Here is a 27,920-nt window from a genome sequence, read left to right on the forward strand (position 1 = left end):
TATGACTGTAGACTATTAAAATATATTATGTTGAAGTCCAAATCAATTCACCCAAAGCAGATATTTATTAGCAAATTCATTTTCGAAAAGGACCTTTTTTTGTACCAGTATTGAATCGTGTGTGGAGTTAGATTCAAAATATCACAATTATCAAAATATCACAAATATCACAAATATATTTTTACTAAGGTCTGAATTCTGATAAGTTATATAATTTGTTACTTACTAGTTGCTTACTAGATAAGCGTCATTAAATAAGTGGCGTTGTTAAATTAGTGGTTTAAATATTTAAGAGTAAGCTGACAAAAATAATGATGAGCGATTGCAATCAAAGAGGAAAAATAAACAAACACTAATAATATTGTTGGATAATAGTAAAAGACAACCAGTAAGAAACTAAGAATAATATTATTGGATAATTATTTTTTTTCGTCTATTGGAAAATTATTAAAAAGCATTGAAATAATTATGATGCAAATGTGTGGGGTTTTCTTTGCCAAACATATACTACTACGTACTCTTCTCGGATGAATCCCATGAAAATACTACAACCATTACCAACCTCGTATTGGTCCCAAAAAAATATAATAGTTTAGTTGATTAATCTTCGGTTGCTCCAAAATATCTATTCCATTTCTTTCTGATGTATAAGGTAGCCAGTTCGTAACTTATTAACTAGTCATTGAGAAGACCGAATACTCCAGCTTAACCGAAGATTAATCATCATTTAATAAAAAATGAAGACTTTTTATTATTGATTGGCCACACTCCCAGTGTTTAACGGGATATGTCAATCACATAGTACGTAGCAATGTTGCATGGAACAAATGCGGTGCGTCTGTATGTTCTTTTTCCATTTTTCCTTCTAGCAATACATGTTTGGCATTTTTCAAACAAAGAACATTGGACCATATGTGGCATTTCACGTTAAAAAGTTTTTATATTATTATAATGGTTTTAATTTTCTTAAATTCTGAAAATGTGTATTCCACCATATTCTTACCAAAAGCATATCTTATTTATTTTTCAAACTGAATTATTTGAATAAATAATTGTTATAACTGTTATTTGAAAGAAGATAATCAATTGAATTAGTTTCTACGAATTGAATGTTATAAACGCTTTGGAAGACAAATGATTCTAAAAGAGGAAAAGTGGTAAAATAACTTACGGTCAAGAATGGTAGCTTTTCATACCTCTTACTCAGATTTAACCTTTGATATTTGTCAAATGAGCGTCATTTTCTTGACAGTGAGTCGTGCAGATGAGGAAAACTATAAATTATAAGAAATTCAATAATAAGGATAATTTAAAATTTTAAGATTCATAATATGGGTAGTTATATGTAGGACATGGTGGTGTATTTTCCCCTAAAACCATTTTGTTTTGTACGAAAGCCATGTGAGAGAGCTATTTTGAATCTTTGATGAATAAAAAAAATACCGAATATGTTACCTCTTATTATTTTATCTGTTTGTTATACTGTTTGAGTGTTTATTTTTATTTTATATTGTCACGTTATACTGTTTATGTTATACTGTTTATTATGAAACGCAAAGATTTATATCCTTGGATGAATGCCAAACATTATTCTTGGATGAATCCGAATCTATCCTGTATGACGTTTTCTTTATTACCATTACAAACCTCGTATTGGTCCCAAGCAAATACACTTGATGGGCTACTATACAAAATACTTATAATATTTTATAATGTAGTAACCAAGTTTTATGTAAAATTTAACCCGGTGTATTTCATTTCTTTCTAGTCTATGATAGTTATAAAAATTAATTAAAAGACCGGCTGTGTAGTATATATTAGTGTTAAGTTTCTAAAGAAGTATTATCATATATGCATATCTTAATTACTTTGCATAAAACTTGGTTACTACATTATAAAATATATAATTACCGTTATAAAAACGGGAACTTTAATTATGTGTTGGGATATATGACGGTCATGTAGTAGCATGGAGCCATTGACAGTGTATTTTTATGGTGTAGATATGCATAGAGTGCGTAGTGGTATTTTAGTTGATTAAAAAGGATGTATCTATAGTATTTGAAAAAAAAAATAGTATGGTTTACTTGCAGTGAATCATAAAACTGATATTATTAAAAAATATTTTGGAGAGTTTGGGTGAAAAATATGTGGGTCTCACATGTGTAAATCGAACCCTTCTGCTCTCCTTAAAACCACAACTTCCTCTCTTCAAAATTTTCAGCTTTCTTCTCTTGCCTTCATCAGGTCATTTCTCTTCTCTTTCTTTTTAGATTTTCTTTTATCCTTGTAAATGTCTCAAATATTTTGCACTTGTGCACCTAAATTTCTTTGATGTTTGTGATGATTGCTAAAGAAGCTTAATGAGTTATGATCTGATAGCTTTGTAATTAAGGATACTAGATTTTTTGTGAATTTTCTTTGATTCATTCTGTTTATTACGTTTAATTCTTGATTGATTCTTTATCTCTCGTTTATTGCATAATGAAATGAAGTGTAATATATCATTGATTACATCTGATGTATTAAACCATTTTCAATTTATATAACATTTTGTCTCTCTGTCTTCAATCTCATATTTTTTTTTACTTCTTATACAAATAACCAAACTCAAATGATTTTTGTGAAGTTAACACCTTTTTTCTTTTCTGTCTTCATAGAGTACGTATAAAAAGGAAGTAGATATATTACAGACACTACAATGAAACCTATACAAATGTTTTGAGAGTAACCCACGAGATGATTGATAAATTCCGATTCGTATGTTCCTTTAATTGGATACACCAGAATCATAGCGATTGTTGCATGAATAGCCTGAGATGTTTACACATGAATCAAAATTCTCTGTTGCTTATGATTTATAATAAGAATTTCCCACTCTTCTTTTGCTATTTAGCAAATTTTTTTTCAACAAAGCTTGGAAGATATCTTCATGATAGTAATTTTCTAGTTTATATTCATATTAAAAACTTTTAGTAATTTATGATAGTCTGAATGCTAATTTGTGTCCTTCTACAAATTTCAGAAATTGTTTACAATGGGAGATCGAAGACAAAGGGCTAAAGGAAAAAAGAAAACGGTAATTTATTTATAAGTTAAATAGTAAAATCCTCCTTACTAACTAAGAAAATAAAAAGAAGTAGCTCACTACTAATGCTTATTATTTTTTTTGATAATAAAATAGGTGGGTTCATCTAGATCTGACTATCCTGAGGTAAAAAATCTGTGTTTTAATATATAATTTTGTGTTTATGTACAATTCTTATATCTATGTTTGTTGTTTTGATTGTAGGATATTCCAGAAGGATGTAAAAAAACAAATGAGTTGGAGAAATGTGAAAAGAAAATCGTTAAGGGAAGTAGTCGATCAAGGAAATCAACGTAAGAAACACTACATTTAGCTCGATGAACTTTTGAACTCACTCATCATATCGATTCTCGTAATATGCATATATTATATGATATTTTATTTATTTTTGATTGACAGAATATTGTTGGACTATTTCAACAAGTCGAATGATTTCATCCCATTTATACATCCATGAACAAACGGAGTCACTTCTCTCACTTTCTGCCCGACATTTGTTCGTTGGCGTGAAGGGGAAAAATCCCGACGGCTTACTTAAAAATTTGGAAAATCTAAAAGATTTTCTAACAAATGAAGGGATGATTCAGGAAGAAGATTGTACTTGTATTATTGAAACTGAAAGCGAAGGGAGCTCTTGCTCAAATTCAAAATCGAAAAACAAGAAAAAGAGCTCTAAGGTGGAAAAAGCCAAAGCCGATCCATGTTTTGGAAAAATGAAGGTTACTAAATATATATATATATATATATATATATATATATATATAATGATAGTTCTGTGTTTTTACTCAGATATATAATATTAGTTTTAAATTTTCAGGATAAAAAGGTATTCAAGATCAGAAATTTGCATGTCGTAAAGGACGTGGATGAAAGGAAGTTAATAGAGTTGCTACAGAAAGGTCCAATTGCCGTGAGTATAGCAGTAGCAAATGACTTTAAGCTATTTAAAGGGGTAAGTAATAAAATATACTAAAGTGAAATGAGCTTCATTTTTTATTAATATGATGATTTACTTAAACACTCTAACAAATTTAATTTCCATTTATTATAATTGAATTAAAAGGATGAAGTCCACAAAGGATATCCTAAGAGTGGGAGAAAGGCCTTAAGAGACCATATGGTTCTATTGACGGGTTACGGAACAACATCAGACGGTGTCCATTACTGGGAGTTTCAAAATTCGTACGGTCTGGAGTGGGGGAAAGATGGATTTGGGAGATTAATTAGACAGTGCAGCCAAGAAAAGGAAGAACCATCTCTAATCAATGCCTATATCTACCCAGAGGTATGAACCGACACTTGTTATAGTCTGAATTTGTATTTTTTTTATAAATTATGTATCTAAGTATCCTCGGTTTTGGTTCTATTTTATGCAGATTCTGGCCTAAAGGAAAAGCAGTAGATAAATAAAGATATGTTATGCAGCTATCGACTAAAGAAAATAAAATAAATGTTAAAGCAGTAGATAAATAAAGATATTTTATGCAGCTATCGACTAAAGAAAATAGAATACATGTTTTTAAGTCTTTCTTTCCAACAAAAAAAACATGTGTCACACTTTTGTGATTGAGATTATTTTAAAGACTATGTGGTAAAAATGTTTGTTTAGTCAGTTAATTAATGTAGTAAAGAATTTACAGCTAATGAGTCCGCTACTTAATTTAAGTTATGGAGATCATCTAGCTAGTAAATAATTAATGTTGTTACTATCAGTTCCGATCGACCTTTATTAGTTTTCTATATGTCATCAATCATGAAGTATAACAAACAATGATATTATGCTCACATAGATCTGGTAACTTCTAGCAGAAAAAAGAAAGCAGTTCAAATATAAATTAAGCTTAGACTAAAACTTTTAGGTTTGACAGAATAGATGATTCTTACACAACAACAAGCCAAGTCAAGGACGTGGCAGCTAAGGTTAAGCGTTTCTGATGATGTCTCAAACGGCTTCGTCGCTTCGCTGACACGTCCTATGTATGTTATATCCACCTTTTATTTGGCCTTTCTTACTCGGAAAAGTTGAAAACTGGAAACTAAGCATAAACGTTATTTGTTATGACTTTCGTGCAACAAGTTATATCTAGAACTATCAAAATGTCGACCCAAATCTTTCAAATCTTATCGGAATTTGCTCTCAAGAACATGAACATCTAACGTAACCGAGCTGTTTTTCTTCTTCTTTCATTTTTTTCTCCGGTGAGCTTAATTTGGCCTCTCTCTTTCCTTGATGCTGCTTCTCATTCTCTGGTTGGATCTTCTTGAATGTAAGTAAAGAGTGTAACAGGAAGCAGATGTGTTGTGTTATACATGATTTACTGAACACGAGAATATGTAAACAAGAATGTTGGGCTTACTTTTCATCTTTTTCACTTTTCGCTTTTTAAGGGCCCAAAATATTTTGCGCAAACAAATGGGCCCAAAATTTTAAGATAGAAATGTGTTGATTTTATCTCGAAGTTTCCGGAGGATAGAGGGGGAAAATTTGGAAATTAGGGCTCCTCTTCTTCAACGCAAGGCAAAAAAAACAACTTTGATCCGTGAGGAGCGATGGAGGAGGTTGACATAGACGGTACGAATCCAAGTTTAGTTTGATTAAGCTTTAGGGTATCGTGTGTATAGTCGCAATCGATACGGATTTTGTGTATAGCCACGCCCTGACTCTGATAAAAGCTTTTGTCTCTCAGGTAGGTCTGGATTGCTGGCACCTGTGTCTCTGGATTATGAGTTTGGTTCTTTTCCAAGGTATCTGATTCCTCCGGATATTAGATGGGACGAGAAGAAAGAGCCTAAGTACACGACACGGCAAGAGTATGTTTTGATGAGAAGACAAGTCAGGAAGAGCTAGGTTCTGGCTTCTTCTTCTTCTTCTTCTTCTTGTCCTTTTTTTCTATTCATCACTTCCATTTTTTGAGATTTGTTGATTAGTCAATTCTATGTGTTGTTGTAATTAGGGCTTCGATATCGATTTCACTCAGTTCCGCTCTGTTTTCAATTACCGACCTGTCGATTTAGACAGTACCGAGTTTGCTTTGGCCCCAGAAACCACTAGGGAGTTACTCAAGAGGCTGTCTCAAAAGTCCCTTAACAAGTACAACAATGAATGGGTCTGCTTTTTAACTTCTCTTTGTCTTTCTTTGCCCTTGTTTATAGATAAATACTAGTTAGTTTGATCTCTCTGCTAACCAAAATTTTGGTTTTTTTTTTATACACACAGTTTACAGAATATGAATTTCTCAATATTGTCAAAGCCAACTATTACATGTGTTCTGGGTTAATGTTTTTCATCACCTTTGAGGTTAGAGATCCTTACGACAACCTGCCGAAGCTCTTCCAAACTAGTGTCTACTACTATTATAAGGATGACGATCAGTACATATTAATCAGACCTAAACCCAAACAAAATGGTATTTTACAATCTCCCTTCTTTCTCAATGGGCTTAAGTAATCATCTCTATATATAGATCATTAATTAGGCCAGTTTTTTTTGGTATGATGATCCTATATATGTTTCATTTGACTCTTTTGTAATGGTAAAAATTTAATTGTTTTTTTTGTCAGTCAAATGCGTTGGAACTGCCAAGACACAAAAAAGGTACATATACCAGTCGTTTACTCTGATGCATCTCTTCCTTTACTGTTCTTTTACTTGGTTATTTCCTCTTGTATCTCTTTGAATATGTTCTATTCCCGTTCATCATTTTTGCAGATTGGCATAGGGATGTATTATTCAATGGCTGTGCGAAAGTAGTGTTTGGGGTGTTGTTAGATATTATGGCAGAATTGTTCTTTGTAATAATAATATGAGAAAGTTATGTTGACTGAACGTGAGATATGATTTAACTATTTATAATCAAATTGGCGTAATGAGGATAATATGCCTTAGCCTATGGAAAAACTCTCTTTCATGGATGTTTTCTTCTACATGTATGCAACCTGGTATGTTGTTTTGAACCCAAAAAAGGCTATAATAGTAGTTTACTTGATGAAAGTGCTTTTCTTTTTTTCCCTTTGTTACAAAAGAGGTTACGATGTTTGCTTTTGTCAATGCTCATATCAAAGTGGCATTGTAACTATTTTCTTTTGCCTATTGATCTGGCAGTTTTACATAATTTAACCAATTCGTAGAGATAAGTTGTTTGTCTACAAAAAAATTAATCATCACTATGCTCCATTGACCAATTTAGAGGGATGTGACAGTGTCGAATTAAAAACTTCGAGGAAAAATACAAAGAATATAAAGAAACATAGAATAGAGGAGTGATAACGATAATCAATAACGCAGCATGATAATAAAAATAGAACGATAAACGATACAACGTTCACCAGCAAGAATCTCAAAGAGAGAAACCGGCTAAACGATGAGGAACAAGCTTTTAAGAGTTTTACAAATCCAGATATTATTTTCGATAAGATGAAAGAGAGCTAACACATGCTCTATATACTACTACTACTGTTAACACTGTTAACGTTTATTTAACCGTCGTGACGTTGACGTCTCTGCAACCGACACTCAACTCCACAGCTCATCAGTACAGCTCACCATTCGCACGTGACCTTTTCCTTCTTACCTTCTTCACACGTGCTAAATGCCAGCTCTCCAATACTACATCAAGGAGGAACTCCAATGCAATTAACGCGACTTTCTTTACTTAAAAGTTAGGGTTTCGTTTATGGTATCAACATAAAGAGCGATGGCGGATGATTTTCCAGGTAGGAATCCAAGTCTAGATTTAAGGATATATCCACGGATCAAATACCTAATTTCGATGTCTTGTCTCAGATTGGACTACTGAAGACGTATCTCCATATATAAAGTACGAGGCTGGATCTGTTCCTGAGTATGCGTTTATTCCGTGTATAAGACGCAGTGAGGATGAAGGGCCTCATCATCTCACGCCTGACGAAGAGTTGCGCCTCATGACAGAACAAGTCACAGAGACACAGGTGATCTCTTGAGAAATTAATTGTTTTCATGTTCATTTGTCCATTCTTAATTTGGTAATCTAGCTAGTGTTTTATTCTTGGGTATCATCTTGTGTTTTGTAGGGTTTCGACATGGATTTCAAGCAGTTCCGCTGCATTTTTAATTACCTGCCTCTTGATTTTGATGAAAACGATTTCGTCATGGAACCAGAAAACCTCCCGAGTGTTAATGGACAGGCTGTCTCGTGGAGCCCTTGAGGGAATTACAATGAAAGAGAGGTCAAAACTATAGTCTTGTTATATAAGTTTCTCTTTTTAAGTTCTCACTATGTATATATTTTATACTAATTACTAGAAGATGTTGTACTTATTTGTGGATGGGATTTTTTTACATTTGTCTATAGTACAGAATACAAGATATGGATTTGTCAAGGTTATCAAAGCCAATCTTTACACCACTGCTACTACGTACTGCCGTAATGTACTTCATTACCTTTGAAGGTAAGGGTCCTTCCTCTTCAGCCAAGAGGATTCCGAGCTAAAGTCTGCTATTTTTATCATGAACCGCCCAAGTACATTTCCTGCAATCTGATACCTGAGACAAAAGGTACTCTTTTCTTCCCTCCCCTCCCCCCCCCCCCCCCCCAAAGTAATTTAGCTTATGATTTATATTCTAGAGTATGATTTTGTGTGATCAACCTAGGGTCTCTCTTTTCTGTTGAGCTCAATTTGAAATTGGTTGTAATTGATATTGTGCCATACTTGTTTGGATTGTTTTAGCAGTTCACTCCATTAAAGCTGCGGAGAAATAAGATGCCAAGAAACCAAGGTATATGAAATATACATCTTTTTTACTTTCATGAAACTTTTCCTTTTTGTTGATTTCCGATGATTCTTGTTTCTAAAGTTTTTTTTTCCCTTGGTGAATGTTTCTTATAAATTTTCGAGGATCTAGATGAGGTTCGTCTTTATTATACTCTTCTTATAAATTTCAGTTTTGATATATAAGTGAAAATACTTATGCTTTTTAAAATTTTCAGGTAATGGATAGGTATGTTGACCCTTTGGTAACTCATCTTATGACAATGATCAACTACCGTAAATTTCGGACTGGGACAAAGTCGGAAATAGATGATCTTCTTCGGGTTGAGAAGGGTGAAACCCCAAAATGGTAGTTTACGGTTTTTGTGTATCGCATGAACATCCAGGGAGCTTTTTATTGTCTTACATACGGTCTGCAAATCCGCACCATGAGTACATTGGTTTATATCCAAAGGGATTCAAGTTCAGGAAAAGAATGTTTGGGAATCTTGATAAGCTTGCTGCTGCTTATTTTAAGAGACATATTGATGATCCAGTCCATTACTATCAATGAACTTGAAGGTAGTATTTACTTGTCTGAATTCATGAATTGTTCTACTTCTTTTACCCAAATAAGCTTTTAGACTTATTGCCTTTTGTGCAAGAAACACATATTGGAGAATAAAGTTTTTGGTTATTGGAACGTAATTAGGTATGTTGTTTAGTCGAACTGTAGAAGAAGTACTCAACTTACGTTTGTTGTCAAAAGTGATAAAGATCCTACAACAAACATGAAGAGATATTAATTTGATTAGCTCTGTTTTGTGAACAGAGTTTTTTTTGTTTTCAGTTCTAACGTCTCTGTTTTGTTTCATGGATATTTATTTTTTCTGCAGATTGATTTTAAGGTATGGCTTTGTTGATGTCCCGTTCGAAGCACAAAAACTACTACTTTCTGCTATTTTAAACCGTTATATCAGTGATTTTATGTTGACAATTCATATTACGCTAATAAGACATCAGCTTATTTTAATCTTTTTTCATCGCCATGCATCCATGCATCAATTTGTTGTTTGTGTAGCTCTTATTACTATAAATGAATATAGTATTGATTAGAAGATACACTAAAACCTCTATAAATTAATACTCTATAAATTAATAAATCCTATAAATTAATAAATCCTATAAATTAATAAATTTTGCTAGTCCTAAATCGAGACCGTGTAAAAAATAACAAAATTCGATAAGATAATAAGATAATAATTTTTTTGAAATCCCCATGTAAAATATGATCCCAATAATATCATAAATAATAATCATGTAAATTTACATATATATATATATATATATGTTGATATAGTAAAATATGTTTCTTGTAAAACTCATATCTATAAAATAATTGTTATGTTGTATCTTCAAACTATAATGATATAAAACATTCTATAACATTTCATAAAACAGCTAAAACTTTTTAAAGTTTTCAATTTCTAAATATACATCATTTACATTTTGATAGTTTGATAAACTATTAAAATACGATAATTGATATTTTTATTCATAAATTTGAATATTTATGTAATGTGTATAAGTGAATTTGTCTATAATATTTGTAATTCATTGTCAATAATATCTTTTAATTATTTCAAATTCAATTCCAATACCATGAAATTTACAACATCCAAAATTTTAATCTTATTTTGCAAATATTGTCTCAATTCATAATTTTTTTTTTAAATTAAACAATTAAAAATATACCTATAAATTAATAATTATTAATTTACAGTATAAAATAATAATTATTAATTTATAGATAAATTAATATCACTATAAATTAATAAAAATTTTTGGTCCCAACATTATTAATTTATAGAGGTTTTACTGTATATGCTATGTTTATTCCCCAATTTACTTTAGCGTACATCATTATTCAGAAGGTTGTTTGTCCTAAAGATACAAACGTATTATTTATTTCATATTTTGGGGTAAATTATTTATTTAATTATATTAAGATGGTTGACAAGAAAACAAAATATTGTATACATATCAAGAAAATGGCAAGTGTTAGATTAAACTAACCCTGTGGAAAAAGTGAACAAATAAAAGTTTTTTTGTAGCTACAATCATTAGGAAGATTAATACATCAAAATTGTCACCAAATACATTTACACATAATTTCTTTCTGAGAATATATTTTTAATTTTACTTTATATCCATTTATTCATATTAGAAAGAAATCAATCAATTTAAGAAAATTAAGAAATGAAAAAGAAAAAAAACTAGTTAATAATAAAACTAATTATAAAAAATGTTTAAAACACCTATATTCGGTATCATCATTATATGTGCACTCTTATCACATTAGGGAAAAAGGAAATTAAGTTAATATTTTTTTTTTTTGAAAAAGAAATTAAGTTAATGTTAGTAAATAGTAATACCTTCCACAGCCGCCATGAATAGAGAAGAGCCACGACGACTACAAATGACAATTTTGATGCTTCCTAATGATTTGGTATATAACTGCTTAGCCCCGTCTCAAATTTGTATTATCCAACTCTTTTTTTTAGTTTCCAAGAGATTCCGGTTATTCGTTGCTTCAACTGAACTTTATCAGACCTGAACTCTTCAAAACCGCACGGAGAATTGTCTTTATTTTTACGGCTACGTACCGGCTCTCAGCCACTACGTTGGTTCACGCTCTGTCAGGGACCATCTAACTCCAAACAGTTTTTGGTCCCGATTTAATCTCCTAATTTTCCATCTACAATGTGTTGTGTAAAGGTATAGAGATAACACAACACACAAAAACTACATTTGGAACGCGCTAAACAAACGCTTTTAATCAATCTTATAAAAACCCTCGTTTCTTACAAGATTTGAAAAACAAAGCTCACTCTTCTATCTATTTAACACCACCTTGTGTAGATCTAAAAGAGTATACCACACACACTCACCTTCAAAGCTTTTGTATTTGCTTGAAGGTTTACAAAACTCACAACTTTTATCCCACGAGTGCTAACCCTTTTTGTGGCTAGCCCTCGTCATTTTATAACCCCACACACGATCTCTAACCTAGATCTTGTGTATCCTAACTAAAAGAAAATATTCTTTATACCTAAGACAATATCTTCCATTATCCATCTAATCAAATATACTCTCAATATTTTCGAGTATATCTTGATCTCTTCTTCCTTCCTTCTCACGCACCTTGTCATTGTGTCCACAATAAATCTCCACGTCAGCACGTCACGTCAGCATATCAGCCCTTTGAGATACTTCACAGCTGCAAGTTCCCTTCAGAGCTCTGTTGCACTTTCAATCTCCCCCTTTTTGACTGAACTTGTCAAACAAGCATCCATGCATTTAACCTATCAAAACAGAAACAACCAGCAACAAACCAACAAACAGGTACAACTGTACTAGCAGTGCCTCACATAACGCAATAACATCAGAAGAGTAATCGAACACCGGGTAAGCATTACGACCGCAACAAAAAGTATCGGACAAAAAGTATCGTACAAAACCAAAAAAAACATAAGTCTGAAAAATAAACGAAAACAACAACAAGGAACAGAGAACATAAAAACAACAGCTCCCCCACAGCTCAAACTCCCCCTCAAGCATCTGAATTAGACTCATCTCCCCCTGCTTGTTTGGCACAGATTAGTCAAAAATATCAACAGACACACAAAAGTATAATCAGAGATGTGACAACTTACCAGCGTCCAAGGCATCTTGCAGAATTTGAATGGCCAACCGGATGGCTTTGTGCTCTGCAGACGTTCCAGCTCTAAGATGAGACTTCGTAGGTCGTGAAACAATCTTCTTACACTTGGGCTTCTTCGTGTCTTTCAGCTGAAGGTTCGAAACAGGGCGCTGAGCTTCCAGAAGCTGATAAATGAGACTGGGAAACGGGAGACGGAACCCGGACTGAGCTTGCAAACCTAACTGGATGATCTGATCATAGATCATTCTCCCAAAATCAAACGGAATGCGATGCATGATCATGTAGATCACCATGGCTCTGTTTGCAGAGATGTATCATGTATTCACCGTGGGAGACCAGTTGCTGCAGCACATCTTATTCAACTCCTTGATTACCGGGTCCTTAATTGCCGTGGATACCAACTGCTTGCAAGTCTTCACCTTACTACCATATAAAAAGAGAGCTAGATCCTCCTCCAGAATTGCAGCTGTTTGCAGTTTCTGTTCACGCACATCAACTGTCTGGAGTCCGAACAGGGCATTAATGCGACTTGGGGAGAACTCATACACAAAGTCTCGGACCAACACATCAACCGAGCTCCCTTCAACCTTCACTGCTGGAAGATTTGCCCAGAACTCATAGACGACATCGGAATCATAAGCGCCGATTTGAGTGACTGTTTTCTGCAGTCCAGCTTAATCAAGCAACTCCCTAGCTGGATCATCTCTTCCCAGAGAGTAACACACCTCAGCAGCAATGGTTCTAGAGGAAAAGAACCCATACCTTCGATCAGCATCAGCGGATATGAATCGTTTGGAATCAAACTCCTTCGCTGGAGCACTGCGAGAGGTGGACACACCCTTGTCCCTGCCAAGAGACGGTCGCTTCGTATCACGGCTGTCTGCATCAGCAGCTGATTGTCGTTTGCGCAACCGGGATGAAATTCCCTGATTTGGTAGCGGAAGAACATCACCGGTCAGATCAATCACCGGGAAATGGGATCTCGTCCTTCTTGGTAGAGAAGACGAAGAGTCGCATGTGTCGTGATCCGCTTCGACAGATAGCGGCCTGGGAGAGGGATTCTTGGGCACCGGAGGTGTTGTAGTTGATTCGTCACGAGGTTCGTAGATGACCATCGCCGTTGCAGGATCAATCGAAATATAGGGTGACTGTGGAGGTAGGGCTGACGGAGGGGTGTGAAGCTCCTCATCTGAGCTAGAATCATAGTGGAAACCGCTAAACATAGACTTCATGGTGATCAAGAGTTAGAGAGAAAAAATCAGAGAAATAATAAAATCAGAGATCTGAAATTGCAAGGATGAGAAAAACTCAAAACCCTAACCTCTCCTTTTAAACTCCCTCTTGAAGATTATTTGGGCTGTTATGCCTCGACCCACAAATTAACTCTGCCTTAAAATCACTCAATGAATCTGTTATGGTACATCGAATATTATTCCCTTTTTTAATCTTAAGTTCATTAATCACATTAAACACTGGTTCTTAAAAACTCAGATTCTTCACCCCTTTAAAGGAAACTGAATCTGTTCATGAACACAAAACATCAGATACACACAACCACGAGCAGTGAACATGAAAACACCCAGATCGAGACATAACACATATGAGCAACATCAAAAAAAAAAAAAAAAAAAAAAATTTTTTTTTTTTTAAAGAAATAAAATCAAAAACCGATCATAGTACTAACCATACCTTTGCTGTGTCAACCACTTGTTTAGAACATTTGCCAGGAGCTATCACAACCTCTTGAATTGTTGAAAATCAGAGACTTGATGCAAGTGAGTAGTCTTTCATACTGTCATGCCTTTAGTCTGCAATCCAACCCAACATGTTAAGGCAGCTGGAGATTCTCTCTTTGAAGAACACACATATCTTTTTTTTTTTTTTTAATATATATATGTATTTCAGCCTTCTGTTAGCTGTTTCACTGACATGATCACAATGACATCATGAGCAATGTCAATCACTGATATCATATTTGTCCCCGAACAGAGTTTTCCACTTGAAGATGTACTTGTGTGTCTTTTCACAGCTCTTTGACCTCCTTAAAACATGACAACATTTGACAGGATGAATAGACCGGCATGACAGACAGCTATTTCCCACAGTTGCTTACAGAGTGCTGATCTTCTATATATTCTAGGATTTCCATGACCTGTCCTAGCACATGTTCCTGTCTCTGATCAACACATCTTAGGTAAAACAGGTTAGAACTCACACACACCAATGGACTTCCTCAGATTTACAAATTTGTTGAAGTCCAGAGGCTTGGTAAACAAATCAGCTACCTGTAAATCAGTGCTCACATGGTCAATCTCGATCAGTTTCGCCTCAACAAGTTCACGAACAAAGTGGTGTCTAATATCTATATGTTTGGTTCGTGAATGTTGAACAGGATTCTTTGAAATATTAATTGCACTCAAATTATCACAATGAATTAAAAGAGTATCAGAATCCATACCATAGTCCGAGGCCATTTGTCGCATCCACAGAAGTTGTGTGCAACAGCTTCCTAGAGCAATGTACTCAGCTTAACCAGTTGATAGAGAGACACTGTTTTGTTTCTTGTTGTGCCATGAGATCAGATTGTTGCCCCTAAAGAAGCAACCTCCACTTGTGTTACGACGATCATCCACAGAACCTGCCCAATCAGCATCACAATATCCGCTCAGACCGGTGTTGGTATCCTTGGTATAATGGATGCCAAAATCCAATGTCCCTTTAATGTACTTGATGATCTTCTTTACGCATAGTAAATGCGACATCTTGGGCCTGGCTTGATAGTGTGCACAGATCCCTACTGACAGACATATGTCTGGCCGACTAGCAGTCAAATACAACAGATTTCCAATCATCCCTCTGTATAGTCTCTCATCTACATCTTCCCCCTCGTCATCCTTGGAGAGTTTGTCGTTTGCTCTCATTGGGATCTTTGCTTCTTTACTCTTATCCAAGCCAAAGCGTTGTACAAGCTCCTTAGCATAAGTGCTTTGAGATACAAAGATCCCATCAGTTGATTGTTCAACTTGCAATCCCAAAAAATACCTTAACTCTCCCACCATACTCATTTCGAACTCCTGAGACATGCTTTCCACAAACTGTTTTACAAGAGGCTGACACGTGGAACCAAAGACAATATCATCCACATAGATCTGAACAAACATCACATTGTTGTTGCTGTTGAGAATAAACAACGTTTTGTCAACACTCCCTCGATTGTATCCGTGATCCATCAGAAACGTAGTCAATCTCTCATACCATGCTCGTGGTGCCTGCTTTAGACCATAAAGGGCTTTCTTGAGTCGATAAACATGCTCAGGGTGCTGCGAATTCTCAAAGCCTTTTGGTTGCTCAACATAAACCTCCTCTTGTAGTATTCCATTTAGAAAGGCACTCTTAACATCCATCTGATGCAAAGTGAACTTAAGAGCACATGCCATACCGAACATAAACCTGATTGACTCCAACCTTGCCCACCGGAGCAAAGGTTTTATCAAAGTCAATTCTCTCAATTTGAGAATAGCCTTGAGCTACCAACCGTGCTTTGTTCCTCACAATGCAGCCAGTAGCATCACTCTTATTCTTGAATATCCACTTTGTTCCTACGACGTTGACGTCAGCAGGACGATGAGTGAGCTCCCAAACATCACTTCTTTCAAATTTTTCCAACTCATCTTGCATAGCAGCAACCCATAACTCATCACGAAGCGCCTCCTTGTGATTCTTAGGCTCAATGGAAGAGACAAAGCATGCAAATTGCACTACATCAGAGTCCTGAGAGACGGACTCTGGAACGACAGCCTTTTGTTTCTTCCCAGCCAACTGAGCAAAATCAATCGGCTTTCCTCTGGTAACTCTACCCCACTGAATCGCACCTATAACATCAGTAGAGGAGTGATTCTTATGAACCTGAGAAGGCACAGGATCTGAAGCAGATGGTGATACAGGCCTTTCAGGGACAACAGGACTGACAGCTTCTTGCACAGACTTCTCAGCATCAGTTACCAGGTCCGTGTCGGAGACAATAGGCACCAATGCCACTTGTAGGAAAGAGGTGTCGTCAAACACTACATTGACAGTCTCCTTAACGGATCTCAGACGTTTGTTGTAGACGCGAAAGGCAGTGCTATGTCCAGAATAACCCAGAAAAATACCTTCATCACTTTTAGAGTCAAACTTACCCAACTGATCCTTATCATTTAGATTATAACATAGGCATCCAAACACATAGAAATAGTGTACAGTTGGAGACTTCCCTTTCCAAAGCTCATAGGGAGTCTTGCTGGTCCTTGGGCGAACATGCACACGATTGATGATGTAGCAGGCTGTGTTCACAGCTTCATCCTTGAACCGATGAGGCACTTGATTTCCATGTAGCATAGCTCGTGCCATTTCTTGCAGCGTTCTGTTCTTACGTTCAACAACACCATTCTGTTCTGGCGTTCTTGGTGCAGAGTACTGATGAGTAATGCCTTGATGTCCACAGAATTGCTCAAACTTGTCGTTTTGAAACTCACCACCATGATCGCTTCGAATGGTCTTGATGGAACACTTCTCACTTTTAATCTGCAAGGCAAGGATACGAAAACATTTAAGAGTATCAGATTTATCACGAAGAACCCTTACCCAGGTGTAGCGACTGTAGTCATCCACCATCACGAAAATGAATCGTCGACCAGAGATGCTCTGAACTTGTATAGGCCCCATCAGATCCATGTGAACCAACTGTAAAGCATGACTTGTGCGAATATCTGGCAGAGACCCATGGGATGCTTTGATCTGGTTTCCCTTGTTGCATGGACCACATACAAAGTGTGGAACACCCTTCAGCTTTGGCAGTTCGCGCACAACTTCTTGGTTTGCCAATTTCAACATCGTGTGTACACTCAAATGACCAAGTTTCTGATGCCACAGCTCTGTGTCTAAATCAACGGTGGCATTAAAGCAAGACATTTCTGATTTCCACATATAGCAATTATTCCCAGATCATTTACCTCTCAGTCTGACAGACCCTTGTTGATCAACATCTTTTCATTCCTTCCTGGTGAAAGTAACATCTAAGCCCTCATCACACAATTGACTGACACTGATCATATTGGCCTTCAATCCATCTACCAGGAACACATCAATCAGCTCGGGTTGAATGTCACCACTAGTTGTACCCTTTCCACGAATTTTCCCCTTTGCTCCATCTCCAAACGTTACTCTTCCAGCAGCAACATCTTCTACGTGAGACAAATTGTCAAGAGCCCCTTTCATATATCTGGAACATCCGCTGTCAAAATACCACTTGGTCTGATCAACTTCAGTTCTATCTGCTGTGTACGCAACATGACAGTAGAGATCATCTTTTCTGACATACCCTTGCCAAACTCTTCTTAACAGCTGAGTAGAAGCTACCATTCTGCACTAGATTTGTCACATGATTCTGAAACTTGAAGCATTGGGCATTGAAGTGATTTAGATGACCACAGTACCATCATCCTCTTCTCCTGCTGAGACCAACAGGTCGCTGAGCAGCATGGGGATAACTTTGTAGACCATACGTTTGCCTCATTGGTACCTCACGCTGCACAAACATCTACCTGGAATGCAGATTTACCTTAGGAATCTGACTATGACGTCCATTTGGTGCAACAAGTTGTGCTTTGGGTTTTTGTTCAGGGTTCTGCTCTTTAATAAACTGTGTGGACTTGTCAGAACTGATTCCCTGATAACCCAGACCCCACTTTGCAGTGCTTGATTGTCCAGTACTGAGCAAGAAGTCCAGATCTTTAGTTCCTTTACTCAGCATCCTGATGCTCTTCAGCTGTTCTTCCAATTGCTTCTCAAGACGTAGAGACTTGGCTTTTTCTTCACATAGTTCCTTAGCCAACAATGCAATGTTCATCTGAAGCTTATCTCTCCCGACAGACAACTCACTGTTATCTTGAGTCTTTTGCACAATAGTTTGAATAAGAAGATTTATCTGATCTTCCATCGACAAGCCGACCTCTTCCCCATTTGAGTCCGACTCGATTGTCTTGTCAATGTCTTCTTTCAATAGCAGAACTTCATCTTCTTCATCTTCCTCGATTACTCCCAGCAGAGCCACAAAGTTGTTCAGAATTTCACCTTTGTTATCTTCTTCATCAGAATCACTTTCACTCCATGTGATGTAGGACTTCTGATTACTTCCTTGGGAGGGACAATCAGTCTTGGTATGACCAAAACCCTTGCATCTATAGCATTGTAGAGAGTGCTTCCGTTTGTTGTTTGGACACTCAGCCTTGTAATGACCATATCCTTCACACTCAGCACACTGACGTTCTGACTTATCATTCTTCCTGAAGCCCTTGGCAGAATCTGCACTTGCAAGTGATGGAGTTCCCTTCCGCTGACCTCTTTCCATCTTGCGAAAATACTTTTTAACCAACAGACCAACCTTCTCTTCGTCTTCAAGCTCATGCGATTCAATAAGTTTCTGTTCTTCTGCAGCTTTAAGAGCAAATGACTTAGCATTCATTTTCTCTTTCTTCATTAGTTGCATCTCAAACGCTTGCATCATCCCAACAACTTGATTATACTTGAGCTCGTCTGAATTCAAAGACACATCAATAGCAGATCTGTGCGGCTGAAACTTGTCAGGTAGACTTCTGAGAAATTTCTTGACCAGCTTCTTGTCCTTGTATCGTTTACCCAACACAGCTGATTCTTGAGCAATACCACTCAACTGACTACTGTAATCCGCCACAGATTCGGTTTCAGTCATTTGCAGATTCTCAAAATCAGATGCAAGATTGTCCAACCTCGTGCGCCTAACTCGAGTAATTCCTTCAAATGTGACTACGAGAATGTCCCAAGCCTCTTTAGCCGACACACAACCTTGAACTTGGTTGAAGATATCTCTTGGCAGAGATTTGAAGATGACTGACAAGGCCTGCGAATTGTGTTTGGCTTCAGCCTTTTCTTCAGCAGTCCACTTCTTTCTATGTTTTTGCACCAATTCACCATCTTCATTCCTCTCAGTTGGATGGGTCCAACCATCCTCCACTGCAAACCAAGCTTCCATGTTGATGCTTGAGATGACTTGCTGCATCGAGACTTTCCAGTAATCGAAACATTCTGGATCCAGTTTCAATGCCCCTTGTAGCGTAACAACCTCCAGTGATTTCTCCATACCGTAGTCGCAAGATCTCACATGTTGAAAAAGATATCAGAATTTTATCAGGTGTCTGCTCTGATACCAATTGTAAAGGTATAGAGATAACACAACACACAAAAACTAAACTTGGAACGCGCCAAGCAAACGCTTTTAATCAATCTTATAAAAACCCTCGTTTCTTACAAGACTTGAAAAACAAAGCTCACTCTCCTATCTATCTAACACCACCCTGTGTAGATCTAAAAGAGTATACCACACACACTCACCTTCAAAGCTTTTGTACTTGCTTGAAGGTTTATAAAACTCACAACTTTTATCCCACGAGTGCTAACCCTTTTTGCGGCTAGCCCTCGTCATTTTATAACCCACACACGATCTCTAACCTAGATCTTGTGTATCCTAACTAAAAGGAAATACTCCTTATCCCTAAGAGAATATTTTCCCTTATCCATGTAATCAAATATACTCTCAATATCTTCGAGTATATCTTGATCTCTTCTTCCTTCCTTCTCACGCACCTTGTCATTGTGTCAACAATATTTCTCCACGTCAGCACGTCAAGCCACGTCAGCATATCAGCCCTCTGAGATACTTCACAGCTGTCTGTTCCCTTCAGAACTCTGTTGCACTTTCATGTTGGTCCTAGTATCTACACCATTGGAGGATTAGTGAATAAGAATGCTTCGTCTAGCGTCATAGTCATGGATTGTCGTTCTCACACATGGCGTGAGACACCACCTATGCTTGTGGCCCGTGAGTTCCAATCTGCTTGCGTCCTTGATGGAAAAATATATGTAACAGGAAAATCTTGATTTGACGAACTGGATGGAGGTTTTTGATACGAAGGCTCAAACTTGGGAGTTTTTGCAGATCCCTAGCGCGGAGATATTTGGAGGTTTTGAATACAAAAGCGTAGAATATGAAGGAACTGTCTATGTGAGGCCTGAGGCGAAGGATGTGACTTACATGCTTCATAAAGGCAGATGGAGAACCGCAGACTTAGAGACGAATAGTGGATGGGGTCGTCGATCATCATCTTATTGTGTGATAGAAAACGTGTTCTACCGTTCTGATGGTAAAACAATCGGACTGTTATGATTTGAAAGAAAGATTATGAAAATTTTTGAAAGGTTTGAAGAAATTACATAGTTTAACTCGTTTTGCTCATATTAACTTTGTGAATTATGGTGGGAAAATGACAGTTTTGTGGGAAGAGTATGTGGTGGCTAAGAATCATAAAGAGACAATGATTTGGTGTGCGGAAAATGCGATTGAAAAACGCCAAAACAGAGAGATTTGGGGAATGGTGGAGTGGGTTGACATTGTACTGTCTACAACCAATGAACCATATGGTTTAGCGCATGTTCTTGCTACTACCATTTGATGGATCTGAGTCATGATTTTGTGAACACTCGATGCAAGGGATAAATACCACTTTGTTTTGGTCTTGAAAAGAACATATTTATTAATTCTTGTTGTCATATATATTATGCTTGAACTTTATGGATGTCAGAATCCACTCATAGCATTTGTCAGTATTGAGTTTTAGGAAAGTCATTAGATGAAAAACTAATATATTTGTCTTGATGAATAAGGATTTGAATGAATTAATGTAACGTAACTTTCATATTGATTATTATTGAAATAAGTTCATGAATAAGTTAAGGGAGAAGACAATTTTTGAGCTACATATATAATGAGGAGTTTCCAGTAGAAAAAAGAGGATTTTCTTTCATGAATATAATGAATGACCTCTTCCTTTAATCGGGATGTTTGTGGTACGTTCCATAGGATAGATTAGTCAATAGAAGAGGTGACTTGGCAGTTGGAAGGGAAATACTTGCCTTCAACCAGAGGGATTCTGCTTTGAAAATTTTATCTTAGCAAAACTTGTTTGATTCTTTTAGAGATTATGCTTTGATGATTGTATGAAGTTGACGCTATGAATCTTTAGCATCGTGATCGACATGATATAATGGTTGGGAGTCTTCAGATCGATATTGCTGTCAGATTAGGATGTGTTGCTCTTCGGTTTAAATAGCTTGTGTATTTTGGATTCAAGATTCAGTAAAGGAAGTTTGGTGAGTTGGAACACTATCAATTGATGCGTCGTGATGAGCTCGGTTCGATGAACGCGACTATGGAGCTTCAAAATCGTATGGCAAACAAGATTAATACGTTTGGTAAAGAAGAAGAATTGGAGACAGAGCAAAGGAAGTGGTGCCGTGGAGGCCAAGCTTGCACAATGAAGTGAAGACATGGGGATGAACAAGATTTAATTTAACTAAAACGAGAATTCTAAATATTTTATTATATATCGATTTCTATTATATGCAATAATGTTGTAAAATGTTTTGCAAAATTTACAAAGAATATAATGCTATAAAATCATAAAAGAGACATGAAGTGGAAATCAACGGTATCGAAGTAGACTTGAAAGTGAAACGGTGTCGAAGTAGATGGGGAGTGGAAATAGATGGTTCTTTGTTATTCGGAAGTGGACAGGAACCTCGTGAAGGACTAGATGAGATCTGGAAAGGCCGCAAGTGCCTCCGAAAGGTGACAACCTACTGCAGTCACGCTCGTGAGCTGGCGTAGATTGGCAATGCCAGCCGAAGCACAAAACGCAATCCTGAGCGTCGAGTGCAATCCCTAACAATTGCAATGATGGCTGCGTCATCAAAGCATGAGCAGTGCTACATAAACAAACACACAAAAACGAACATTAGTATTAAATTTTTTTGTCAAAAAAATAGAAAAAAGGAAAAAAAAAGCTTTGTTGTGACGAATTGGTACCTGTAAGTGTAGGTAAACAAGCATCGTACACTGACTAACCAGGTAGATTAGGCCGGTTGGAGTGATCTCATCACATCCCAACACCTCAGAACCTCTGGAGCAAAGAGAAATCCACGGCTAAGCTGGCAAGATGAGCATTAGTAAGCACATCCATGTACTTAGCGGTAAGTCGGTGATCCATAGCAGCTGAGACTAGCCTCTCGAAACCACGAGCCCTCAGCGGAAAGAAGTCACCGGCGACTCTAACACGGTCAGTCCCCGACAAACTAAAGAGTGTGTGTTCTTCCTTAGAGGTGTGTCATAAAACGTATAAGCAAAGAGAGCACATCAAAATTAATGATTAAATAAAAACATCAAAATTAGTGTATTCAAAACCAGATAAGAACGGACATAAGTATTCGATTAAAAAAAACTGATAAAACCACATAAGACCATCGTTATCATATAATCCCATTAATCAAATTTCTTTATTAAATATTAACTTAAAAAAATCAGAACCAATTAAAATATGACACATAGTATAAAAGTGTATTCAATAATGTCTTAAGTGTATTCTTAAAAATATTTTTAATTTTCTTTTTTTAATGAATGTCTTTAATTTAATATTAAAAATTAGGAAAGACACTCCATTTATCACTAATGGAGGCGAGGCCATAAATCACAATTAAAAACCGCTAAGACCGGTGAACTAACAATAATCCGGTTCTTCAATAACTAGGTTTCGTTTTGTCCATTGGCACCGATTTATTTTATCATTTGATCTAATCGTTATCTTATTACATAAATATATGAGACAAAACGAGTAACAAAAACTGTGCACACTTCAAATTTCAATCTACTTTATTTTATATATATAAAGATTAATAGGGAATGATAAACCTGGTTTTGGTTTACTGCTGCTACGGTTAGACCCAATATCAAAATCAGGCATATCATTGTCAAAATGAGGCATATCATTGGCTATATCACGTTATTTTGTTTATCTAATATTTATAACAAATCAGGCATATCAAATCTTTAAAAAGAATTGTTATCTTTATAGCAAATATCTGGTATATCATTGGCTATTTAAAAATAAGATAACAACTTTCTAAGATTTGCTATTTTGTTTTAGTTTAGATAAAATAGCCAATGAGTTGATATGGCTTGCTCCTGCCAAACAAAAAAAACATATTATAATTTTTTAAGATTCTTATGACCGATTGATCTCATTTTATTCATTTATAATTTTACAAAATTATAAATAAATCACGCAAGATTTTGATTTTTGCCCACCTCATTGATTCACTGGTCTCTCTCACCTCTTTAATTATGCCTTTTCATATTTTTTTCAATTACTTTGTCTCCTAATTCTTTGTTTGTAATTGGTAGACAAGCTGGTTTTTTCAAAATAAAAAATTTTAGTATTATTTGACAACTTTTTGTTCTACAATTTTTGTGGACAAGTTAAATTTAACTTAATATTATAAATTAAATTCAGATTATTGGTAGACAAATTAATTTACTGTTAGAAAAGTTTAAATTGTAAACTCAATTTAAGTTAACTAACTGGTAGACAAGTTTAATATTGTAAAGTAAATTCATTTTACTGCTAGACAAATTAATTTACCAGTAGACAAATTTATTACTGTAAAATAATTCACTTTATTAATAGACAAATTAACTTACCAGTAGACAAGTTTAATACTGTAAGCTAAATTCAGTTTACTAATAGGCAAGTTAATTACTTGTAGACAAGTAAAGATTTAAACTTATCTATGAATTTTACAATTGTCCACAAACAACAAAACCAATTTGTCTACCACTAAAATAATAAACTTGTCTACAAATTATCATTTTTCTACACGCCAGTCCTCTTTTCTTACAATTTTTTTTTTTTTTGTAATTTGTTTTGACACCATCTTATATAATCTCATATACTCATAAGAGATTAATCAATTATCTATCACTATAGTGTAAGTTTTGCCCCCAAAAGAAAAAAAAAATTATAGATTCAAATTATAGTTGTTCTGTGGCAAATATGAAACGATACGATTACTCCTCCTCCTACTGTTTCGTCCGAGCTATAACAATGTTGCCTAAGAACGACAAGTGTAAATAATACAATTTGCTTTTATTTGAACATAAAAGTATGCAAGTTTATAACGTGTATAATAAATATATCGGAGGAAGCTAAGGATTGTGCATGACCAACCGTTTTTGCGGATGTGAATCCCATTGTTCACATGGACATTTGTAATTAACTAATTAATCTCTTTACTAGTAGTTAAAAGAGAAAGCTGTGAGAGTTTGTAGTTTGTGGTGTACATGAATCACAAACAAGAGTTTTGTTAGTCTCATGTTTTTAACATCATTTTTTTTAATAAAGCAAGGATCCAAATCTTTATTCTTGATATAACATTTTCATAGAACGGCGGTAACTAATCAAGCAGTGGTGACGACCTATCGAGGGCATATATATAGCTTCAATCCAATCCCTCTTTCTCAGATTTGAAGAAACAGAAGAATTATTACAAGGCTATTGTTTAGAATTGAATTGAATTGAATGTCAAGTAAGAGATCGAACACAAGAAACTAAAAACGGCAAAGGTAAATCCTAGAAGATGGATGGAAATCACACAATTGCATGCATTGTAGCCACAAAGCTGGGATTCTCTAATCCTGCCGCCACACGTTCTTTGTCCCCTAGCCGTTTATTAACTGCAATTTTAACACCAATTTGAGCGACTCAACAAATCTTTTCCATTGCAAAAAAAAAAAAAAAAAAAAAAAAAACTGATAATTTTATACCTGCAGCCTCCTTTGCATGACTCCCTGGTGCTACTATCACATCAACCTAATGTTTCAATTACATAAAAATTAGCTCAAAGATTACGAAAGGATTTTTTAAGAAACAAATATTCAACGCAACAATGCTTTGTTTGTACCTTGAATCTAGCAGGTAGGCTTTGCAAAAGTTTTGCGTGGATGCAAAGACCAATGATTTGTGGCAAGTGACATTGTGGAAGGGTTGGAGTGAATGTAATTCTGTAAAAAAAAAAAGATGGCACAGTTTAGTACATCTCTGGATAAAGAGAGAAAGGTAATTAGAAAAATCGCAATATATAACTGTTTTCTTACCTAACGTAACTCTTGTCATTATCAACTTCAACTGATTCCTCTGTAACTATGTTGAGATCTTCTAGAGAAAGGTCTTGATGCTCTGGATCTTTAATATCTCTTATATGATTTGTAGATTGTTAAGGAAAAAAGAAAAAGGAGAGGTGCATGATCCAATATTATTAATAAACATAAACATGACAAAATCAATGTCTTAGTAATTAGGGAATAAGAAATTGTAAAAGGATATCAAAAATCTCGAGCTGGTCTATCGGTTCTACTGAAGACTCATCGGTATTGCTCTGATTAGTACGAGCACGCCGTTCTCTCTTTGGGTAAACAATTGGGTTCTCATTCATTAATCCAGAAACCATATTGAACGCTTAATATAAACCCTTAACGATCAATAGTTGCCAAAACCAAAGAAGCTTTGTTAATTGTGATGTGGAAAAAATCCTAAATAAACCTTCAATCCTCAAAGGGAGACGGAACAAAGAAAAGAAGAACGAAATACGTAGAACCAAAATAAGCAGGATACCGTGATAAAAAAAGTTTGTTCTCGATATGATATATAACCTCAACAAGCGATTTGACCTAATCCGACTCAAATATTTTCCTAAATACAATTTAAGTCGTGATCTCTCTCTCTCTGTATAATGTTATCATTGTTGTAAAATATGTCAAACTGATTATATCAGGAAAAAAAGAAAATAAAAAAAGAGTAATACACCGCGCAAACTTCACAATTATTTTGTCTCTGTCCCAAGCCATAACACTTTTTTATTTTTCTTTTTTTATAAATTTAAATAAATAGAAACCAAACTGAATAAATTAAATAATCTTTGAAAATACGGTTTGATTGTGGTTCGGCAATAGGTTTACTTTCCGGTTTCAAATTAACATGTTCACACTTGAATCAAATTTTCTGATTTCGGAGCTAAAACACTCGTTAACCAAACCAAATAAATCAGATTTTCTTTTAGTATAATTTCTCCAATTTAACAACGGAGGTGACCAATAACGAAAAGCCAAAAAAGAGAAGACAAAATTATGAACTATAATAACTTTCGATTCGACTTCAATCCACTTGAAGTTGAAGTACAAACTAATTCATCACATGGCAGAGACATCTAATAGTATATATGATCATCAAACCACACACAAACAAAAGACTACGGTCGGCTAAAAGATAAGCTGCAGCCGTTATTACACATAAACCAGACCTAGAACACCATTAAGGTTACTTATTTAAATTACTTAGATTAAAAAGACTGGATATTATCTCTGCCTATTTTAAAAGATAGATATCTTCATTCATTTACAGGTGCATGGGTCACACTTGCAGTCAGATCCACACTTGCAAGCATCGTTCTCAGCGTTGTTGCTCTCTCCGGAAGCCTCGTACCGGTTCTTCATTGCCGGTGCAACGCCCAACACCAAAGTCTCAGCTGTAGTCGTCTCGCCGGAAAATCCCAAGTCTGGGTACATTTTGCAACTGTTACAACAATCAAACAAAACCCATCAGTATCCGATGAAAACAGAGATGGTGTAATTTAACAAAAAAAAAAAAAATAATAAGCATCATCGATTCAAAGTTGTTGCATGCAACGATTTCACCGGGAAAAAAAAAACTATTTTCTTGATATACATAATCATAAAGAAAGTAAACGTGACGTTACCCTCCGCAACCGTTGCCGCACTTGCAGCCAGATCCACAACCACAGTTCCCTCCACAGCAAGACATTTTTTTTAGAGAAATTTTCGAAGGAAAGACAAAATATATCTCAGAGATTTGTTACAGAATGAAAGCTAATGACAAGAGATAGATAGCTCCTAAATTTATAAGCTAAATGAGAAAACAATGACCATACACGTGTCGAGATCTTACTCCGCTCTTATCTCCTAAATATCAGTTCTAAACTAGTTTTTTACGTTTCTAACCCTTTCGTGGCATTGATTCTCGTACGTCGGTTCAAAATAATTGCGGAGTGTGTGTTGGTTCTGGTACGTTCGAGAGCGTACCCAAGTTCCGTGTGTTGCGGTCCTATCACCGTTAAGATTTTAACACCGCCTTATGTGTACTCGTGTAGATCTAAATCTACGGTTGCGATCTTTGTTAACCTTAATTGTCCTTTGTCCACAGCATATATTCGTAAAACTTTTAGATTTTTATTTTATTTTACAATAGTAAAACAAAGATATATTTAACAGGGAAAATATCTAAAAATATACCCAATAAAAAGAGTTTTCTTGGAGTTCTTGATATTACTAGAGTTTTTTTTTTTGTTTTTGTCGTTTCTTAAGAAAGAGTTATCCAATAAAAAAAAGAGTAAAATACGTTGAAA

General features: G+C 35.5%; 4 protein-coding genes and 4 pseudogenes across 6 annotated transcripts; 4 read left to right on the plus strand and 4 right to left on the minus strand.

Moving 5' to 3' along the window:
- Positions 1-1,969: 1,969 nt before the first annotated feature.
- Positions 1,970-4,476, plus strand: LOC104703972 (uncharacterized). Its single transcript, XM_087463637.1, has 8 exons — positions 1,970-2,014; positions 3,026-3,079; positions 3,185-3,214; positions 3,293-3,359; positions 3,488-3,807; positions 3,906-4,040; positions 4,152-4,373; positions 4,465-4,476. The coding sequence occupies exons 1-8, from the start codon at positions 1,970-1,972 to the stop codon at positions 4,474-4,476; spliced, it is 885 nt and encodes a 294-aa protein (XP_087319763.1).
- Positions 4,477-5,146: 670 nt separating this feature from the next.
- On the plus strand, positions 5,147-6,986 carry LOC104751869 (uncharacterized; annotated as a pseudogene). Its single transcript, XR_015595182.1, has 7 exons — positions 5,147-5,355; positions 5,477-5,660; positions 5,776-5,936; positions 6,043-6,195; positions 6,306-6,495; positions 6,650-6,683; positions 6,798-6,986. The product of XR_015595182.1 is annotated as an uncharacterized LOC104751869 (transcript).
- A 796-nt stretch (positions 6,987-7,782) lies between these two features.
- Positions 7,783-9,389, plus strand: LOC109129846 (uncharacterized; annotated as a pseudogene).
- A 3,464-nt stretch (positions 9,390-12,853) lies between these two features.
- On the minus strand, positions 12,854-13,771 carry LOC147949511 (uncharacterized). Its single transcript, XM_087463646.1, has 2 exons — positions 13,265-13,771; positions 12,854-13,201 (listed from the first exon to the last, which is right to left on the minus strand). Exons 1-2 carry the CDS (start codon positions 13,769-13,771, stop codon positions 12,854-12,856), a joined length of 855 nt encoding a protein of 284 aa, XP_087319772.1.
- Positions 13,772-18,117: 4,346 nt separating this feature from the next.
- LOC147949512 (uncharacterized) lies at positions 18,118-19,695 on the minus strand. The gene has a single exon (XM_087463651.1). The coding sequence runs from the start codon at positions 19,693-19,695 to the stop codon at positions 18,118-18,120; it is 1,578 nt and encodes a 525-aa protein (XP_087319777.1).
- Positions 19,696-20,505: 810 nt separating this feature from the next.
- LOC104703992 (F-box/kelch-repeat protein At4g23580 pseudogene) lies at positions 20,506-21,064 on the plus strand (annotated as a pseudogene).
- Positions 21,065-24,266: 3,202 nt separating this feature from the next.
- Positions 24,267-26,479, minus strand: LOC104751962 (protein AE7-like 2; annotated as a pseudogene). The gene is made up of 4 exons (XR_015575325.1): positions 25,597-26,479; positions 25,404-25,503; positions 25,267-25,312; positions 24,267-25,176 (listed from the first exon to the last, which is right to left on the minus strand). The product of XR_015575325.1 is annotated as a protein AE7-like 2 (transcript).
- Positions 26,480-26,623: 144 nt separating this feature from the next.
- On the minus strand, positions 26,624-27,386 carry LOC104752053 (metallothionein-like protein 2A). Its single transcript, XM_010474151.3, has 2 exons — positions 27,255-27,386; positions 26,624-27,070 (listed from the first exon to the last, which is right to left on the minus strand). Exons 1-2 carry the CDS (start codon positions 27,317-27,319, stop codon positions 26,890-26,892), a joined length of 246 nt encoding a protein of 81 aa, XP_010472453.1. The 5' UTR covers positions 27,320-27,386; the 3' UTR covers positions 26,624-26,889.
- Positions 27,387-27,920: the final 534 nt, after the last annotated feature.

Source organism: Camelina sativa, chromosome 1 (assembly GCF_030686135.1).
Source record: "Camelina sativa cultivar CO46 ecotype springtype chromosome 1, ASM3068613v1".
Taxonomy (NCBI): Eukaryota; Viridiplantae; Streptophyta; class Magnoliopsida; order Brassicales; family Brassicaceae; genus Camelina; species Camelina sativa.